This window comes from Strongylocentrotus purpuratus, unplaced genomic scaffold, assembly GCF_000002235.5.
Source record: "Strongylocentrotus purpuratus isolate Spur 01 unplaced genomic scaffold, Spur_5.0 spur5_scaffold_14, whole genome shotgun sequence".
NCBI classification, from domain to species: domain Eukaryota; kingdom Metazoa; phylum Echinodermata; class Echinoidea; order Camarodonta; family Strongylocentrotidae; genus Strongylocentrotus; species Strongylocentrotus purpuratus.
The window spans coordinates 17,518,382-17,539,038 of NW_022145599.1; the positions used below are offsets into that span (position 1 = coordinate 17,518,382).

The window sequence follows — 20,657 nt, forward strand, 5'->3', positions numbered from 1 at the left end:
AAAGGAAAAAGAATGAGGAGGAGGAGGAGGAGAAAGAAATTCAATGAAAACGAAGAAGAAGACGATGATGACCACCATGAAAAAGAATAAAAGGAAGAACAAGAAGCAGAAGAAAAACGAGAAGGAGAGGACGACGAAGAATAATATGAAGAAAAAAGGTCGGCTGAATAGTATGGTGAGACATGTCAAAATTAATACCAATCTGTTTAATTATCTTGTTTTTCACTCTCTCTGATAACTGATTGACAAGATTTGGGATATTTTTCTTCTCTCCAGACGACAATGACCATGAAACGGTCGTTGACATCCCTGCTACGTTTCTATCATTGATCGGTATAGCATCTAGGATGATGATGAAGTAGCCGTTCTCCAAGACATCGCTCATTTATGATGTTATAATTTTTTCAAATATTCCTTTATTTCGGGGTGTGCTTCAAGTGTGTGCATGATACCGTTGAGAGTTAAAATAAGGATCAATACTATCCTGCAAAAGGATGTTGTTAATCAGTTATAACCTCCTTTTTCACAATGGTTTAACTAAACTCCACCAAAGTGCTCTTTGGATTGTCTTACCAGAAGACGCGTGGAGGCACAAAATTGCAGAGGACCTAATCGATATACTTATTTTAACTCATCAGATGTTATAAGGTAGTAGTTAATTTTTAAAAAATCAACAATTCAAATGTAGAAAATATCATCATTTTATCGTCAGAATCAGCTGATTAAGTAAAACGTGATTACGGGTTTTTAGATATAATAATTTATCTAAAAAGTCTCGCATTATAAACTTCTGCAATTTAATTACCAGTTTTGGTACTACATACTAAAATAGAAATACTTCATATATTTAGGAGCTTAACACGGCGAAAAGGTTTTAAATTAAGACGGCAGAAACTGAGACTACTTGTGTGATTAAAATTGATGTTCTCATCATCCGTTGGCAAGTCACATGACCAGAGGCAAGAGAGAAACCGCCATATCTGACCTCCAGGAATCAAAACATATCACATTCCATGTTTTCATTCTGAGTAACCAACGTGTTTGCTTGACTGGAAATATCGAATCTGAAAGAAGACACGAATGTCGACGATATTGATCGTCATTTAAAGTGACTCGGTAACATTGGTAAATTGCCTATTTTGTTAATGAAATGTTACTTATTATACCACTTCTACTGTTACTAATCCTCTAACATGCACGAAATCCTGAAAACATTCTCAAACCTCAAAGATATTTATGGTTTTCTTTGAAGGCGTCACTGTACAACACCCTAAAAATTAAATTCTCCCGACCATTTTTGAATTTTCCCAAACCGTTTTTCATGAAAATAAAACATAAGACAGGCTTTTAAAAATATGTTAACACTTAAATGTCTGGAATGGTTTAAAGAGCCAATTTATTGCTTTGTGACAATTTAAATTCTCTTCAAACCTAATTAAATTGTAATAATATAGTTGGGAGAATTCTGGAATTGACCAGATCAGTTTTTTCCAATTGTTATCATTAATAATGGTCCGTTTTCACTCAAACTTTCAGATTATCTTTAATTTTAATACATCTAGCATTGAATTCACTACCTGAGCACCATTTTCTCTCATCTGAACAATGTTACCAAGTCCCTTTAATAAGTAATCCGTCTTCCCTTTCCGTCCCAATTTTTCTTCGTCAATTGGAGGAGTCTTTCGGAGGGAACTGGGGATACTATAATGATGATAATAATAATAATAAAAATGATTTCCGAGCTCTCTTCTAGATTAACATTTATGAGAATTTGAAAAAAGGATGCATGTATATATTATGTTGCCTCGAAAAAATTTCATCTTAAAAAGAAAAGATTTTAGCATAGGGGGAGTTCTAATTCGAGCAGTATAATGGGGATAGGACAAAAACTCTGAGCTTGACGAATCAAAATATGAAAGTAAAATTCTTTACCAAGGACACTGGCAATTCGAAGTATATGAGTATATCTAACTTATAATTATTTTTTGAATAGGAGTTGGGTTCTTATTTCACCTTTAGGATTACATATCGGTAATACCAATATTTGAATACAGATATTCAGATGGGGCGACTGGCTCTGCTCTTCATAACTTGTCCCCAATCCTCAGATATTCTAGGCCAATGATGGAAATAACATGATGACAGCATATCGGTTTTCAACTTTGAGGGCCAAATTCTAGGTCTCCGGTATCATATTTTCCATTAAACCAACACGAAGGTCTAAAACTCTGCGTGTTATCTAGGTCCAGCTGGTACTCTCGTCGCCTCGGACCACGGACCCGGGACTTTCGGGGAGGTTGCGCCTCCCAGGTCCGCTCACCGGGTGTCATTTCGACAAGACTTGTTTGTCCCAACTCTGGCTAATTGATCCCGACGTGAAGAATGTCCAGAAAAAGTCGGAAGTTTAAAATCCGTCACTGATCTCATCGGTCATTACAAGGGTTAACGACACCTTAAACAGGGCCTAATACCCCGATTAACGGGGACCAATTTGGCTTACAAGAAAAGAGATTGATTCACAAAGTATAGAGCCTTTTTTCAGAGGTCTTTAAAAATACCGACGTTCATCTTTGACCGGATTACGTAAAGCCGTTCCCAATTAGAATCTTGTTAAAAGAAATCATTTCAAGGGTTTCTACTTTTTGAAAATGTTTCTGTTTTGAAACCGCATTGGATGACGAATGAACTTTTAGCAAAGATTTCCAATCCTATTTAAACAGATTGCCGCATATTAGTCAACGAAAACCATAGAGAGACTATTTTTGTGAAGATTGATGTGTTGTTATTGTTGCTAAAAACAAGCTTATTTCCATTTTAGATTATAATTTGTTTCCGTCGGAGCTGTTCACTTTTTCAACCTTTCGCTTTTTTTTTAAGAACCGGTCAGGTAGCTCATTATCTCAGAGTCAAACTTCAATTGTTTGTTTTTCTCTCTAAACTATCACAAATCTGGATGGGACATTCAAATGTGACAGTACGTGTATTATAACGAACAATTAGGTCAAATTATTTAGGCGTCTAATATATCAACAAAATCCGAGTATTAGATATTTCTCTAAAAATGACATTTGTAGATTATTGTGGAACATTCCGTGAGTGTATTTTGTAACAAATTCTCATGAAAAAAAATACTACAAAAGATGCTTATTTCTGTTTTCATACATTAAACGATGATCTTGGAGAAATTCTAATCATTTAAAGTAGCCTTAAGGTAGATTTATGATAATCTTATCACTTTTTTTTAATGCAAACTAGTAGCTGAAATTGTAGCTCCTTTACTATTCAAAATAGTGACTCTGAAATAATACAGAAATGTCCAATAAAGCCAATCGTTAGACGTAGTACATGTAGAATTGTACTATTTTGAACAAACCTAAAAGAGTAATGTAAATACACCTTTAAAACCAACTGTTTTGAAAGCACAGGTTTTTCTCACCTCATTTAATTTTTTATTTTCTTTTCCGCATTTATGTAATACAACTTCGCCCCTCTCTCCCTTTCTAACCCCCCCCCCACCCTTTTCTCTCTCTCATTCTCTCTCTCTCTCTCTCTCTCTCTCTCATTCTCTCTCTCTCTCTCATTCTCTCTCCCTCTCTCTCTCTCTCTCTCTCAATTGATTGGAGAAGAACAAATTATTTTTAAAATAGTTTTAATATAATCTATGCTAGCAGTCCGTAGACGCATTTGTAATGGTTGCAATATAATGTACATGATAAAAACAACGATGGAAAATTTCTCTTCTTCGTGAATATGAAATTTACATTAAATTTACTTTTTGTATTAATATGCTGTTTTGTTCATTTCCTTTTTTATCAGCCAAGTCTATGTCAACTGTATTTAAACATCATTAAAAATACAAGTGTACATATTTTGTAATATTACCCCCATAAGTTGAGGCCAACTTTGTCTTAAACTAAATGATATATTTCTTTTACAAAATTGCTGGCATTCTGTTTATTTTCATGACGCTTTCACTTCCAAACTCTCCCTCCACCCCCCCCCCCCCTTTTTCCCCGTTTCTCTCTCTCTCTCTCTCTCTCTCTTTCTCTCTTTCTTTCATTTTGTCACCGAATCTCACGGCTGAAAGCAGTGTGCAAACAAGGTCTTTGCTCATGACTGGTAGCCGTGACATAGAACACAAATAGAAATGTCAAGAAACAAACAAAAGCGTAAAGAAACCCCTCCGTTTCACACCAATCGGCGTAAAAAGAAGAAAAGCTGTACAGACCACACGTACAGTCTATCCATCCACAGCAAACTACTGAACTGTCATAGCGCGGTTTCCTATTGGTTCAATTCAACGCACGCGCAGTGTCGCCGCAATGAATCTTCGTCAAGATCGCGGTTCAACGCGGCGGGCAGCGTACACAGTCACTCGAGCAAAAAGCGAGAAGACACGGAAAACTAATATCGAGCGTTTGCATTCGCCTCTCTGTGCATCCACCGTTCGACCATTCTGAGTTCATATCCCAGTAGAAATTCATTTCAGTAGGATTGTGAGAGACGGCTGAACGCTAGCGAGAGAAGAGGAGAGAGAGAGAGAGAGAAGGAGAGACTGAGGGAAATGTCACCCACAATGTCAATGGATGTTTATTGATCGCAACATAATTTGGATGTAATCAACTCGCATTGATCAGTGTTTCGTCCTCTTCTCCAATATCCACATGTAGAGAGAGGCTGGACGCATCGCGACTCTCGACAGAGGCATCATTCTGATTTTGTTCTCAGCTGGAAACAGCACCAGGAGATTTGATTCCTGTTTACTTCCTCTCTCGGAATAAAAATCATTGTCTTTTGTGATAACGAGGACTATAACAAACGCTTATGTGATGTGATATAATCGAGATCAAGTATATTTATTTGGATCTTTATACTTTTTGTGATTAAGATATATTTATTGGATATTATTCACCCTCTCTGGTATATCACAGCTCAAGTGATACAACATAATTTGGATTTACACAACATACTTTTTTGGATTTGGATTAAACATAACTGAAGTAAGATGCAAATTGTAAGTCTTTGTCTAAGGAGGACGGAGCATAGTAAGATGGCTTTGTGGTGGTACGTGGTTAGTGTTTTTGTGATTATGGGATTTGGCAGCTGCCGGGGAGCCCGCTCTGGTAATAGTGGTATCAGCATGTTTGCGGCACAAGACTCCCGGAGAGACCCATGCTACGGAGAGAACAACGTCCCCAAGCGATGCGAGCCGGACTTCGTCAACGCCGCTTTCCAGGCTCCCGTCGAGGCCTCCAGCACGTGTGGGGATCCTCCGAGTCGCTTCTGCGCCTTGTCCAGCGGCGCAGAAGGTGAGAGGCAGAGGAACTGTTTCATCTGCGACGAGAGCCACCCAAAACGCCGTCACCCGGCATCCTACCTGACCGATCTGCACAACCCCAACAACCTGACCTGCTGGCAATCAGAGCCTTTCACCCAAAGCCAGCACAACGTCACCCTGAAGCTGTCACTGACAAAGCGCTTCGAGATCACCTACATCTCCATGGAGTTTTGCTGGCTTCACCCAGACTCCATGGTCATCTTCAAGTCGCAGGACTTCGGCAAGACATGGCAACCTTATCAGTACTACTCGAGCCAGTGCCGAAAGACCTACGGGATGCCTAAGAATGCTGTCATCACCAAGCAGAATGAGCAGGAGCCAGCCTGCACGGATATCCATAGTTCGGATCTTATCGCCGGTTCCCGGGTGGCCTTCAGCACCCTGGAAGGACGCCCCTCCGCATACGACTTCGACAACAGTCCCGTCCTGCAGGACTGGGTCACGGCCACCGACATCAAGATCGTCTTCAACAAGCTACCGGTCCTCGGTGAGAACGAGGACGAGAACCCTCGGGAGAGTCTCTACTACGCTCTCTCGGACCTATCCGTGGGCGGACGTTGCAAATGCAACGGACACGCGTCGAGCTGTGGCCCAGGACGGGACGGGGAGATGGAGTGCGACTGCAAGCATAATACAGCTGGAAGAGAATGTGAGCTTTGTAAGACCTTCCATTACGACAGACCTTGGGCCAGAGCCACCTCAAAGGAAGCCAACGAATGCATACGTAAGTAAACAACAAACTATCTCCGGTAGTTCTTTGAAGTATGTTTACATGGTTGTTATTCAAATGTCACACACTGGCTTCCATTTTCATATGTATCGAAACCTCGTTACTTTTGGATTATCTAAAGATCTTAATTGAATAGAGAAACCTAATACATTGATTTGAAACTTAGAATCTGAAAAGAATTTGGCCGAGCTGGTACAATCGTACTTTATGATTACGAGCGCATTCTACGCTGTACTTTGAGACACTTGTGACTGTGTTTTGAACCAGAATATCTATGGACATTCGTAATGAGAATAAAAATGTTTAAATGACGCACATATCATGATAGGCTAGTCATTTCATCTGCAAAACTGAAATGAAAGAATTTATATCTTTTTGATATTGGCATTTGTCCGGTCCTCTACACAAAATCAGTCAGCACAAGAAAATATATTTCGGAAAGCAAGTTGTCTGTAATATGTACTATAGTAGGCAAAATAATACTTCTTGTCTAAATACACTTTTATACAAATTTGATCAGTGAATACTTAGACCTCTCGACGATTGATTTAAGAGAAGCAATTGCCAGGTTTTCCATCAACATACACATAACTCGTTGTGTCCAATCCGACTACTACCCTTTGGCGTTCCTCTTCGAATTTATTCTACTGCCGATCAAGTGCCCGAAATGCGATCCAAGTGTTGAAATTCATGAGTAATAATTGCTGTGAACTTCACCAAGGGATCGGTGTAGGCTAGACACTGCCCATCCCGCCAGTATCCCGAGAATATTTCCATTATCACTCTTATCCAGATGCACTGCGCCGAGTTTGTTCTTTTTACATAACATGTTATGTCGTTTTAAGAAAAGGGGCTCTATATATTTTGAATTCTTGAAAGTTCATTCATAAATGAAATTTCATTACGGTGTGATATCAGACTAAACGTTTTATCAACATAGATTGTTGAGAAAATGTTTATTATATCAGGATGTGTACACCGATAGAACCGATTGATAGCTTCGTTATGTTCATTATGTGAAAATATGTGGCTGCTCTGCTAACAACCATTTTTAAATACTTTTCAAGGAATTGTGCCTTCTTTGAGCTGCAGCCAAATATTTTCAGCGAACCTCTCATTCTAAAATGATAAGGCCTCTGTAATGCTTAACCTAGATTATAATATCTTACATTATAGATTGAAGAACAAGTGTTTGTGTAATAATGACAGTTGTAGGTATAGACGTTTAATCGGCCTAATGAAATGAAAATTCTGTCAGTGGAAACTGCCCTTTGAGGACACCATGGATACCTCATACATCACTCACGGAGTGTCTCGGAATGCCTCTAATCATGCTTAATTTGTGACCGATGGACGGCGAGGAAACGCTGCATTTGTGACTAATTCTTCAATCGCTGCTGGTCTCAGTGGTCTGAGTCCCCCTTCGCTGCCTTAGGGGTTGACTCCCTAAATAATATTCATTATACTGCTGGGTTAACCCGGTCAGTGCCATACGCAGAAGTTACATGTACAAGTGAATGTCATCGGATGTTTGTGGGAATAAGGGTGTTAAGGTTATGTTGCACGGTGGACTGTCTATGCGAATTAAGTATACTACTTGAATAAACCGCTCATCAGGACCAAACGTAGAAATGGCACGACAACATCAATTTCATGGACGGCTTCTGGTAACGAGAGTGTTAAATTTACTTTGAAAGAAGAGGGAGACTTCCCATCATATAGAATTCATTTTACTCATTGATTAACCCGATCATTGCCACACGCAGAAGTAACATGTCCGAATTCAATATAATGGTAGGCTTTTGGGGATACGGGAGTTAAGGCTATAATAAAAGTTGTCTAGATCTTAGGACGGCTAGACGTATCCACATCATCAGTTCCTGTGTGTTCGTGTTTGTTATCATCGGGGAATAGGTTATTGCTCTTTAGAATGAAGTGCATATCGATCCCTTAGACCCTTACTATCAACTGTCCGAGATGTCGGTTATATAATGGAAATCTAAAACCGTACGGGAAATGTTCCTAACACTCCAAACCTTGTTGTTAACTCTCCAAACTTGAATGGGAAATGGGAAGATGACAGATTGAAGCAGCACTTGGCACAGTTTCCCCCACACTTGGGATGACATGGTGCTAAATGATTAAAAACAAACATGATCAAGTGTTTGATGACGGGTTAGGAGTGGGCGAATTTAGCAGAGAGAAAAGGTGTTGGTATGTCCTGCATAACTGATATCTAGACAGAAACTACACGCTGGTGTGATTGTAGAAATATGGATATGTTTGATTCCACATAAAATGCTAAAACCGTCATGCCCATAATTATACATAATAGTCATCGCGGTACTTTGAAATAGTTAGACGCATGCTATTCACACCGGTTCCAGCTACCCTGTCGTGTCCGTAGTTTCCCGAACTTCTATATGTTTAGGCTAAACTGAATAGTCATTAAACCAATACATTTTAATCGGCTCGATTCAGAGACGACGATTCGTTCATTTTGTCTTCCCAACACTTGTTAACGTGTTGATTTCCCCTTTTTAAAGAAGTAAGAGAATGAATTTTACAAATACTTTAGCTACCATGTTTTTTTTTAAATGATAAATGCTTGCTGGCTGGCCCCGTTCAATTTCTATTGAAATGCACTTCTGGAAATCAAATCATTAAGATTGAATGAGTTTCATAATTAAGTAATCCATCACAGGCCAGTTTATCAATTTTATTCTTTTCCCCTAGCATTCCCTCGGCTCAAATAAAAAAAGAAACTCGGGGGAACCTGCTTAAAAACTGAAGAGTTCTTCTTTCAAAAGTTCCCATAATTTCTTTCATTTTTGATCCTGTATTACATCCTCGCGAGTATTTTTCACTATCGCATTAGTATTCGTCGCACACTAGGCTTAATCATTGCCCCACCAACACTTTCTAGTTTCAATGGAAAATCTCGCGAAATTCGAGAGGGCCGCCTCTAGGCCAAGCGTCTGGATTAAAATAAGATGGGTATAGAGGGGAGAGGAAGAAATAGCGAGGATTTTTCTCCATAAAAAGGGAAAATTCCATGAGTTCGAAAACTAGAATAACAAGGATTCCCGCTATTTTCCGAGAGGCTATATGAGAAAATTTTGGCCCAAGGGCTATCTTTGATGTTGGTGATAGAATCCCTTTCCCTTAAAGTTTTAGACTGTGTTTTGACGTAAACAATATATTAGATCTGGTTACTCGAGGGAAAAAGAAATAACTACCAACTTTAAAACATGGATAAAATTGACTGTTCCTACTTCATTCTGTCTCTGTTTCATCTTTCACTCTGTTCCTATCTGAGTATGAAATTGTATCACCTCATCTGTAATTCAGGCTGGTTTTATGGCATTCTTATATTCTCAGGGACAGTTCATAAGTTCAAAAAAGTGATTAACGACGAAAACAAGGCAGTAATGTTCACGCAAATTTATGTCGATTTAGACTATTTCTAAAGGGGTTGCACATTTCATGCAACTGCAATTTTTCGATTAAAAGAAATGCTGAAATAACTTTTTAGCACGACTTACATTTTATGCACCTGCTATTTCAGTTTCAGAAAACTGTAGAAAAACAAACCTGAAGCTTTTCAGTTTTTAAAACGGCCACACATTTCATGCACCTGCGATATCAGTAAATAAAGAAAAGTTGAAATAAACCTAAAACGTTTTATTTTCTGAAGGTCGATTAAACTATAAAATGTAACCTTTTCACTTTGGTGGTACATTCTAAGAAGGTAGGACTCGAGAAACAGATAAAGTGGCCAAGCCTACTTCTTTATTTACTGTCAATAATTTTAACGAGCAACATATAATTCGAAATCTGATTCGAAACTATTGTAATGCTTTCCTTGGAAGGCAAATTAAAGAAATCGAGTTATTTTTATTGTCGAGGAATCCTCATTTGTCAAGTCATCAGATAATATAACTGCCTGCAGAGTGACAGGGTAGTAGTCATCTCCGTATTGTTCCATACTTCTATCATTCTTATCTTATAATTTATCATTCTGTATGTAAATACCCCTGTCTTTTGGAGGCAGGCAACAAACGGGTGGCTGCTCATACATGCGTTTACGGTTTATGCAATATTACTTTCTGGAGCCAGGAGGGCGTTCATTCATATACTTTAACACAGATTTAACGCCTTTTTGGCTCTCAATAGACACTGTAATCCTCTGATCATGCCAGCATTCTCCTTCAATAAATCTATATAATCCAGAACTTTATATTTCTCATCGTTTCGAGACATTTTTATTACTCGTTGAAATAGTTACTCGAACGACACATACATGCATCATCTGTTTAGAGGAAGAAGGGGGTTAAATATTGCACTTTAATTCAGAGTTAATGCCCGTCTGGCTCTTAACAGACGAGTCAGACGGTTGCAATTATTCTTAATTGTTAACTTGTCAACCTAACACTACCTAGACCAAAATCACTGCAGTCATCAGCGATATCGTTATACTGACTCTACTGTTTTCTATTATTACTGCTGGTCCAACCACATCGGCCTACGTACCCAGCCGTTGTGAATTTGAGTTCTTCTACGTACTTATAGGGTTTCTTTAGGTTTTCTCCTTAACTATTTATTCTCTTTCATTCTAATATATTTATTTGAAAGTGGTTTACAGTTTTCGGATCGTGGTTTACATTATAATATCACATTGACCATTTTGACGAAATATGATGTCATTTAGAAGAATGGGTGGAGGAATGTTTTTATCATTTTTTATGCGTCCAATAAACTTTTGACTCCTATCAATGACCAATTACTGGCCATTGTGTGCCATTACCACCACCAATTGTGCATACCATTTTACAACTTGATTCTTCTTTCTGTTCTCATTGGCAATTGATTTCTTCGTCATTCATTTTCACACGCTGTGTGATTAGCATGAAAAGCAATAAAGGCCATTAACTCAGCACGAATACAATAAATGGTTCTCGTAAGATTAAGATGTGGGTTTGTTATGGGGTGGAATTTTTCAAGGGAGGACAGACCCGTTCAGAGCCCTGTGTGTCATTTAATCCAATTACTTTGCGTTTTAATCAACTTGCACTTGCCTGCTAATTAGAGCAAGTCGCACAGAGGGGTACTCCTTGCCCCCTTCCCCCACCCCCTCTCACAGATCTCTTTAACGTCAGTCATTTCCAGTGACCCAATTAGCTACCTCGAAGAACAACCCTTGAGCTGCTCCCAACCCAACCAGCAAGACTCACTGAGAAGCTCTCTGCAGGGACCCTCTGAATTATGAAGAGGTGTCGCTACAGAAAAAATAGAAAGGGAAAAAAATGATAGGGAAAAAGAATAATGTCACACCGTTTCGGGGGAACGCTGTCCAAAAGAAAGAAAGAAAGGGAAAGATGAAAGGGGGTAATTCGTTACGGTATGCGAGCGTGAAATGGGTTTCTCTTTTTATTCGAAATCGCTCGGATTGGGCTGAAAGAGATTCGGATCACGTCGTTTGTTTTCTGACGTTTGGGCGAGAAAAGACTGAATCGGTACCGCCATGTTAAATTGATTTTCACATTCCATTACTCCTGTCGAGGTTACAATTACATCTCCTTATTCAAGATACAGTTTGTTAATATGTATCGGGATGGAATGAAACGGTCTGTGTACGCATTTGATATCGTACCTCGATCTATCGAGACTGTCAAAAGATGTTGGCTCTTCAATAATTCGTTTCATTCAAAGTTATCACCGGTGATTTATTACTTTTAGATTTAATTTGTATTACCAGTCTGTCAATCTGATACGCATAAACAAATTATTTCAATGTTACTATAATAATCTCATCAGACGTGAAATTCTTTAAAAATAAGATATAATTTCCTAGATCTTTGTCAAATATGCGATAGGGCCTATACCCTACTCACACTGCTCTAAAGTCCGCTATCGACCAACTCATTTAAACTCGACCCTTAGTCTAAAATATTATCTAACAAGGGAAAACTTGGACCTCGACTATTAGTAACTTTTTTTGTTAAACACGGTTTTGAATAGAAGCCAAAACCAGCCATCGGGTTGAAGCTTTAGGAGAATATTAATAAGGCAAATAGTTATAATATTAGACCATCCATTCAATTAATTTGCCACCCCCAACTTTCCCGAAATTTAGTTCACACAATATGAACAACACTTTTAAGCATTAACATATCAGAACATTAAAATTTTATCCTTTTTACACAATATGCACAACACTTTAAGCATTAACATATCAGAACATCAAAATGTTATCCTTTTTACACAATCTGTTATGCCTTCTCTTTTAAATAATATTATTGAAGACGCGTCGACGAGGGAGAGCTGACAAGACAGAGACTATGGGATGAGTAATAACGCTCCCTTAAATAATCAGACTGCATAATACATCGTAATTAATTATTTTGAATTATTCATGTCATCGATTTTTCACAAGGTTTAGTCTGGCCCTCAGGGATTGAACAATGTATTTCATCATCATTAAGATGTCCTGCTAAGGGGGTATGTTTTAACTGGTTCGTTTTTCGGATGCTCTCGTGGTTAAAAAAAAGGGCTAGGGGCCAAAATCAAGGGCGCCAGGATATAGACTCTGCGTCTTCTTCCCCTGTTCTCCCTTCTTAACACATATACCCACACACACACGCGCACGCACACACACACATACATACACACACACACACACACACACGCGCGCACACACTCTCTCTCTCTCTCTCTCTCTCTCTCTCTCTCATTCTCCCTTTCCCTCTCTTTGTGATTATGATTCTCCCTTTGTCATTCTGTTTTCATTTCATACCTTGTTTTCCTCATAAACTGCTAGATATAGGAAACATCCCCACAAAAACAAACACGCACACCCATCTCCACATCAACACAAGCAATCATATTCACCCCCTCCCCCCTCCCCCCTTTAATACTAATATTTACTATGTCTCATTGCCACAGTTATGATATAGAATCCATCCAGACACATTCGGATTAAAGCTGTTAGTTTTACCCATTAGGCATGTCAAACAAACGAATCAGCCAGTCATTTTCTTGAACTATCCCTCTTTTTTCCTCAAGAAGCTACAAAAACACCACCAAGTCGCCAGAATTTTCTTCAGCAAGGCAAGAGCTCAGCTTGAAGTCATTATACCCATCAGACCCTTGTAATAAAAACCGTGCTTGCTGGGTGCACCAAGCGGTCGCCGAATTGAATTATATATTTTCTTTTTGGACTGTTCGAACCCGTTGTGTCGATTCGATATGCTGACATTTCGGCGTATGATAACTTTGCCGAGAAGTTTTGGGGATGCCTTGCGATTGTCGAAATTGCTCGACTAAACATACTTGAGAGTGTTGTCAATTTGGTTGTGATAAGCGAACCCCACTTCACAATGTTTTACTAACCCGCGAACATACATCTCCTAAGATGTACATGCGTACAGCGCCTTTACCTACGTACAAGATTAACTTGTAGAGGGGGATATGATCTGTTGGTAAAATATTATGATGGATGAAATGAACTAGAGTGAAAAATGGGAGTATTCTCCAAAAATGTGTAAACACTGGGAAAAGAAAACAAACTCGTATGAAATATGAGAGGTCTCTACAACCGATTAAACGTAAGGTGTGACTTGACCTATCTGGGCCGTGAACTTGTGACACATGTTTAAACTTCTTGAAAGATTTGTGGAGTGGAAGCGAAAGAGGGCATCAGTTGACCTGAGATGACCCGAAGGAATATTGATAGCATATCGGTGCCATGTTTCAGGGTGACATTATTTCTCGTAAAACAAGGAGCCAGGCATGTCTAAATACCCTGCTGAAGAATTTGTGAGGCCCTAGCCCTTGGATTCTACCATCACCCGCGTGCGAAGCAAAGTAGTTAGACCTTGCACCTTATAATGAATAGTCAGGGAACAATTAACTTATCCAATCTAAAGTCAATTAAAAATGCCCGTCGGTGATTATAATGCTCATATATTCATCTATTCCGATGACTAAGGCGACTATCATTCATTATAGTACGTGAGCAGATCTCAGGAACATGTCTCCTTTCAAATACAGAAATTTCATTTGAAATGCATTGCTATGCATGATTATTATCATAATGCATTTGCATTTACTTATTGCTGAAGATAATCACCAAACTACTAAAAAATGAAAAAATTACAAGAAATGAATTTGTAACTATTCTGAGATCATGTAAAAACATTGATGCATGCGTTGTAATGTTATTTCTCTTCTATCCAATTCATGTAACACATTTCTATCAATAACACTGCTACTGTATAATTTGCACTTGGACCGTTAATGTAATTTAAAACGTCTATCTAACGGCATTTCAGAGATGTCTTTGTAAAAATAAACAGGAACCATTTGAGCAAATTTTGCGGCAAACATAATGAATCAGATTCAGCTTCGGGTCAAGATCGATGCAAGGAGGCGAGCTCCAGACAGAAAGAATCGAAGAAAAGATGCGGAATGAAGGAGGAGAGAGGAAAGGAGAAATATCGAAACGACTGCCAATTTCGAGTCTAGATATTTGGAGTAGAAGAGAGAGGGGTGGGTGAGTGAGATGGGGGAGAGAGAGGGAGGGAAAATGTGTAAAATGGTAAAGATAAGGAAATGATAGAGAGAGAGGCAAAATGTCACAAAAAAGAGTGAATATGGATGTATTCAGTGTTTGAATAATACATCGTACCATAATTATGAAATATTGATGAGTGAATGTAGCAAATAGGGGCGAGAAGGGTGATCATCTAAAATGGAGGTAATAGGAGGGAGGTGAAAATTATATGAGAAATACTTGTGCGACTGAAGTATACCTTTATCATAATATAGAGTGAATATGTCTAAAAAATGATGTTAAGAAATCAAAGAAATCTCAAGCTGTAAGAATACAGACAAAGATTGAGAGAGGGGTAAAAATGGAGAAGGAAAGAGAGAAAATAATAAGATGGAGAGAAGATGATTGAGAGTTACAAAAGCGCGTAAGAAGGGAGGGGAATACCGACAAGGAGTGAGAAAAATCTAGAAACAGGCGGGAAAATTAGGGGAATAAAACAGGCGCCGTTGAGTGTCAAGATATCGGCATATCGACGAGAGGCATCGTCTGATTTTGATCAATAGTGTCTTAGTCGATACCCTTGACATTGGATTTCGCCATCAGCTATTTCCCCAAGTGTGCAATCGTCGAAGTTAGTTGTAACGTGCCACGACATTGCACTTGGTTAAAGGATTGAGGATATATTGTGAACGATAGCTTGTATCCGAAAACGACAAATGTATCAGGGTTTTAAATTAATGAGCGATCAACTGAAATGGTTTGTTAAGCAGGAAACCAGCCTGGGACAATTCATGATGCGTATCAGAGAATGTTCAGTTCATCACGAATTCAGCAATTACGCTTCCCAAATTGAAATAGGAACCATTTCAATATATCTGTTAATTGTTCCAGGCAAGGCAATATCACCCGCAGACTAATGATTACGTTTGATATGCGTTTCATACATTCTTCAATAGTCATTCCGGCAGTGTTGGGTTTTAAAACATCTATTACTGTCACGATAATGTATCATTTTGGAAGTGGCGGGGGTGTGGAAAGTTTTCTAACGTCAAAACATTCCGTCGAGTACTCTCATAACCCAGTCCCATGTGTAATTCCAATCCCTGTCGCCCTTCATGGTGTCCCATTTGCAAAGTCACTGTAGTCTGTCATACAAATGGGCCGTGACCAAGGGGGCGTAGCCAGTAATAGCTCTCCAAGGGGAGGGCAAGCTGCAGAGGTTAATCCCAGTGGACATGGTGACCAAACGTTTGATTTTACTGTTGAAATACCGAAACTTGCGGAGATGTGTGAATAATTTAGAATAAAACGATAGGAAAATCGGTTTTAATTCCTTCTTGAGCATTTATATATAAATGTTGTAGAATTTTGTATAAGAGTAGATCGAGGCCTAGGGAAAACAACTGTGACATGCATTTTACTTGCAAATTCGTGAAGCACTATAGCTATAAGAGGGGATTGCTATGAAGCTTTTTTTGACTAATGGACATACATTCATGTTCATATCATTCATTTCTCTTTTAGTAACTATCAAATGAATTTCATGTTGATATCATGGTTAAATGGAACTAATTTCAGTAACGATCAGTGGAATTTACTGTCAACATCATGGTCCAAATTCAGAACGCCAACTGTGGTGGTATCCTTCCCAGGCCGCCCACTCCCTCCCTCCCCCTACCCCATTCAACGGTCCTGCATCGAGGAGGGCCTGATGCCTGGTAAACTCATACCCAGAGGTTGGTGTAGAAATCTGTAAACTTCATTAGAAGATCAAGGTTACATTCCCCAAAACTTTCTCTACTTTTTCATCTTATTCCGTGAGGGTTACAACAAATATAACGACCTTGCTGCCAGAGAAAAACATGTGTAAGATTTGATATCGGATTTTCTGTTTTGTGGCGCTCGAAAAGCCAGACAAACGTTTGTGAAGTATCTGGGAACGAAAATGAGAAAATTTATTCAATGAAGGGAATATAGAGAGTTCTCTTACTACAGTTACCAAGGGAACGCAGGGCAACATCATCAGGACTGATTGTAGAGTTTCGAGATTGTTTCACCGGACGAAGATCAGCTGGTTTGAGTTTGGACCCTTTCTATGATATTATAACGTCTTTTGGCAAGGCATCGAATCGATATTTGCCACTATCCACACAGGAGTAGTAACTGGGCACCTTCCCCGGGAGAAATCCATCTAGAAACTTTCAATGTATGCCAGCTTTTACCAAATCTACCGTAATTATATGACCTTTTATTCTGAGGAGAAAAGCCCTTTGTAAAACCAATGGCAATATTGCCGCAATCGACACTATTTTTCGTACTTAAGATTATAAATAACTTTTAATTATATCAATACATCATCATCGAATTATTCCCAGCGGCCGTGATTCACCAGTTCTGAAGATGTTCTATTTCGATCTATCGTGCTAATCTGACAATAAACATGGGAAACGAACCGTCTTCCTTCGATCCGCACTTAACAACATTAGGGTCCTCGATGACTTTCCCAAATATTTTTGGAAAGGAGATGAACTCTGCGATGAGGTCATGGGTGAGGGTGAACTTTTCTTCCCATAACCCATGGAAGCATGTTCAGCCTCTTTAAGGTGATCTAGATCCCATGTGTGATTTAGACCAATTATACCCGTTGCACATGAAGCGTCATTTACTGACGTAAGATTGCGTCAGCGAGCTGCGTGGTGTTTGACGCACCATGTCATAAAAACATTGTACAGAACTGCAGAAAGTGAATGACAAATGAACGATGCACAGTAACTTTTTCGGAATGCTGAAATTCTGAAGAATTCTTCTGATTAAGATCATCAGAAGGGAATAATTTGATTACGATACATTGGAGTCCTAGATTTTTATTTGTTAGCGCATGCAGCGATTTTCTTCGTATGATTCATTACCGTGTGCAACGGGTAAAAGAAAAACTGGGTGTTTGTGTGTGTGTTTTGTTGACTTCATAGTCTTACATGTTTGATATTTCTTTGGCTGACACAAACGGAAGTGACCAGGGACCTTATCATGCTCATCCCTGGTCCAGCCCAAAAGGGTCAAACCCTATGGACATCGCAAGGACCACACCGCAGATGCATATTCTGGAATCTTTGGTATTTAAAAGCTTGGCAATGGTTTGCTGATCAAGTTGATGATGATGGGGAAGTAATATCGCTTCGGAATTCTTTGACATATTTAAATGACTGCGCCAGAGGTGTCAATTCAGTTAGCTTGGAAGGCGGAAGCTGTCGGCGGATTGACCCTTGAGAATCAGGTTGAGTGTTGGGGAACCATCAATCATTATCCTAACCAGGAACATCAAAGGAAATATACGAGATCAATCATGGATCAATTCATGATTCGATTTGCCAGGTACTTGATCATGATATGCTGTCCATACGGTGCAAGTTTTATCATACGCCGATCACATACCTCAATCACATAAAGTGACTGCGACATGTCCTCCAAATTCGCTGTTTGTGAGATATTTCGGCATTCTATATCCCTCTGTATTTTGTATAAGATGATCCACAGTATAGTACATGGTCAGCTGTCTGTCTTCGCCTACAAACTGACACTGACGGACCACGGTTCGAAACTGAGTCGAGTCTTCCGGTTGATGACTCCACTAATAGAACAACAATATTTTCTGATTTATAAATGTCAGTAAGAAACTAGTAACAAACAAACAAACATCACATGGATAGCGAAAACGTAAAGCTAAAAGATTCAGTGACATTTCAAAATCGCATTACTCTAGAATAGTCTCATCTCTGCACCCTGATTGAGGGAAGGGTTCTTCAAGATTCATCAAACGATGTGGACACTCCAGGCACCAGCTGTCCGCAAAAAGGCCGATAATGCTATTGACTATACATGTAGCTCTTAAAGGCATCGTTTAACAATGCTGAATCTGAGATCCATGGTCCTACGTATTATCAGTGTCTGTGATATATTGAAACCCTAAAAAAATGATCATGAATTGCCTCAAAAAAGTAAAAATCTTTGAGTGACCGGTTTTACCATACTCATTTTCCCCAACAAACTGTATTGTTATAAAAACCGTTAGGAAAACGAAAAATGCAATTTCGATTTCCAATCATAAATATCTTGATGATCAGACAGGCGATCGGCTTGTAAAAGTCATGGGATTCTTGACTGACATAAAGGTTTATAATTATCATTGCAGCATGAGCTGAATCCAGGATTTTGTTTAAAAATCTGAGGCAATGTTACCCAGTCACTTTAATGCCTTCTTTTAGACAGCCCATGCACGTCCCGTTCTCGTAACCCCAATCATTCAATCAGTCCGAGGTAATAATGTCTCTGTTATTCCCTAGTTCTCACTCCAGAATCGAAAGATCAGTGCCAATGAGAAGATGCGTGGGCTTAAGAGTTAAGAATGATCTGTTTCATGTTCAAGAAGTGTTGAAAGCCTTCACAGAGAAATCGAATTAGCCAGACAGAGTTTGCATGGTGGTTGGAATGACCAAGAACGATCTGCTTCATGTTCAAGATGTGTTGAAAGCCTTCACAGAGGAATCGAATTAGCCAGACAGAGTTTGGTGGTTGGAATGACCACCATGATTAATGGATGCTACACGATTCAGGTGGTGCAAGAGTGAAAATTTAACTATAATCAAGACAGCGCAGTGCATACGTATCTTATGCCTGCCGTACACAATCAGACGATGATTCTCGTCGATATGCCGATATTTTGACACTCAATGGCGCATGCTTCTAGATTTTTCTCACTATTTCTCGGTATTCCCCTCTCTTCTTCCGCTTTTGTAACTCTCGCTTACCCTCTCTCCATCTTCTTATTTTCTCTCTTTCCTTCTCCATGTTTATCCCTCTCTCAATCTATGTCACCATTTGGTCTGTATTCTTAGTTTCTTACAGCTTGAGATTTCTATTTTTCGGTTTGTTTACTCGCGTGAATCAGGCCTATGAAAGCAATAAGCGCATTTGTATTGTGTAAGAGCAATGCAAGGCAACATGTACATGTTCATTCAGTATTGACTTTAAGTATGATGTCTCTTCCACATGGTGCGTCAGTATCACCGAGGAACGAGTCAATCACTGACGCAGCGTTACGTCATGCAATTGACGCCTCGGGAGCAACGGGCCTAGCTTTTGAGAAAAGCGCACGTTTCTTATGAAGCTATGGGACCTCCGGCGGCTTCGTGATTTCAACTTTTCGAGGCCTTCGAATTCACGTACATGTACAATAAGTTCTAGTTGCTCTGAACTTTACTGAAAGTTTTAATCTTATTCCGCGTCCATCTTGAGGTCACAAAGCTCACGTTCCCTTGAAGGTCATGGTCAATACTGGCCAAAATTCCAGACGAAAATTGTTGATTTGCGTTTTATGTATTAAACACCTGATCATCTCATGGAACCCTCCCTTCTGTCAACCAACGTATTAAAATTCTACTTCTCCGTCGGGTTTTCTTTGTAGTTCTACACACGACAGTTAGGCCCAAGTCGTAAATGTTTCTATCTTTGACAAGTGCATCGGTGTTAGAACCTCGTAAATTCAGGGACTGAACTCAAATGAACCTCAAGTTTTCATGTGTGATTCCTTTTGCAAGTGTTTTGAGTAAATAAACAAAGCTCAATAAAAAAACACAGTTACACTAACAATTTTGACGACTTATGAAGCTTTGAAGGGGGTAAATTTTCTGGAAATAAAGATTTGTTTCTTTTAAAAGTGAAATTATTGTCATTTCGATTGTTTTTTAAACCTACGCGTATTCCTCTAATATCAATAAGCAATCATCTTGAAGGGCAGGGACATGCATGTTGTGATTTGTAGAGCAAGTGGAACATAAAAGCGATGACACTTTGTAACGGTTTTTATATTATTGATCCAACTGATTTCCGCCCCCCCCCCCTTTAAAATTTTGTTTCGATAATTCAGTAAGACGGATGTATTCGTTTCCACTTTTGCCTATTCTTTAAGATTAAGAAATAAAAATAAACGTGTATTTTCACAATTTATCTTTAGAAAACTTATGGGAAAGACTGCTAAC

The 20,657-nt window shown here is 39.0% G+C and overlaps 1 protein-coding gene across 1 annotated transcript; it reads left to right on the plus strand.

Moving 5' to 3' along the window:
- Window positions 1-4,350: 4,350 nt before the first annotated feature.
- Window positions 4,351-6,295, plus strand: LOC115923516 (netrin-1-like). Its single transcript, XM_030984341.1, has one exon. It carries the CDS (start codon window positions 5,006-5,008, stop codon window positions 6,068-6,070), a length of 1,065 nt encoding a protein of 354 aa, XP_030840201.1. The 5' UTR covers window positions 4,351-5,005; the 3' UTR covers window positions 6,071-6,295.
- Window positions 6,296-20,657: the final 14,362 nt, after the last annotated feature.

What these genes read in the sequence shown, in the direction of transcription:
- LOC115923516 (XM_030984341.1), top strand. Translation starts at nt 5,006, where the DNA reads ATGCAAATTGTAAGTCTTTGTCTAAGGAGGACGGAGCATAGTAAGATG.